Genomic DNA, 1,350 nt, shown 5'->3' on the forward strand with positions numbered 1-1,350 from the left:
GATATCATGGTTACTAAGTAGTCAGTATGTAGTTGTATCTACTTATATATGTTTACATATTACACATCAGGTGCGCGTTCGTGATGCTCGTGACAAGACAGCAGAAGCACGCCAGAGTGTAGATGGAGTAACCCTCCAACTGCAGAACCTGCTCTATGAGGTGGCTCACCTGAAGAAAGAAGTGAGACGTTGTCTAGAATTCCAGTCAGCCGACCAGGAGATTGACTTGGTTCCTGTGGAGCAATTTTACATCGAGGCCCCTGAATCCATCAGTCGTCCGGTGAGAGCTCTAGTTTTATTGTTGCTTATTCACTTGTAAAGAGCATTAATTTTAAGTTATTGTAAGGACCCATTTCATCTTTCTTTTTCCTTATTTTACATAATCATTGCATATAGTATACATTTCTCTCTATATATTTTTTTCTTTCTTTTTAGAATATCTGTTCATGATTTGAAATGCCACTAACTTCATTTTCACTGATATTTTTACAGCAGAGGGTCTAGTATATTCTACATTCCTGTTAGATGATATAAATGTTACTTTCTTTTTATATATAGACAGAGACAGTGGACAAGCCTCATGAGCAGAGGCTAGCACGTTTGCAGTGGGAACTGGAGCAGCGGCGTGGCCAGACCCAGCTCTTTGATAAGCTGACTCAAGAGAAGGAGTCTGTTGCTGACATGATAAGTGAACAGGAACGGAAATTGGCATCTTTGGCACCCAGAATCAACAGTATTTTGGAAGTGAGTTTTGTATTTTGCCAAATGTTTTGCTTTTTACTTGCCTATATCCCTTTTAGTATTTGTGATTTTTAAATCAATTATAGATGTGTTTAGTTTCAAATGAAATACTTGACATTTCTCTTATCATCTCCCTCCCTCCATCTCTCTGACACACACATTGTCTTTTTCCCTGTTGGCCAAGGATCATAATGACCTAATTATCATTTCCAAGTAAACATGAACGCAATCATCACATTGTATATTGCCGACTATGAAGTATTATAATGTATCTATTAACTAGTGTTCTTGATGTGCATTGATCAGATCCTTCAGTATACAGAGTGGCACCAGTTCTTTTTAAATGGACAGTTGAAATAAAGAGCAGGGATATGTGCAGCATCTCTGTAATAATTGGGAAAGGATAAAAATATGAGATCCATATAATGTATGACACCATTATTTGGCACCTCATCAATTATGAACCCCTAAAGGATGTGCATCCTTTATGAAGGTTCAAGTGAGGACACACGGCAAATTTTACATAATTTGTACTGGTGCCTAAAAATGACTGCAGTGAATGAAATTAGAATTGAGAGAATGTTTAGAGAGCTGACTCCCCCACATCCC

The 1,350-nt window shown here is 37.9% G+C and overlaps 1 protein-coding gene across 1 annotated transcript in view; it reads left to right on the forward strand.

Moving 5' to 3' along the window:
• Positions 1-1,350, forward strand: part of LOC119585427 (THO complex subunit 5 homolog) — a 24,124-nt gene that overhangs the window by 3,187 nt on the left and 19,587 nt on the right. Inside the window, 2 exon segments of the mRNA XM_037934087.1 lie at positions 71-280; positions 559-744. Coding sequence (XP_037790015.1) covers positions 71-280; positions 559-744 — 396 coding nt within the window.

The sequence above is a fragment of the Penaeus monodon genome, chromosome 19 (genome assembly GCF_015228065.2).
Source record: "Penaeus monodon isolate SGIC_2016 chromosome 19, NSTDA_Pmon_1, whole genome shotgun sequence".
NCBI lineage: Eukaryota > Metazoa > Arthropoda > Malacostraca > Decapoda > Penaeidae > Penaeus > Penaeus monodon.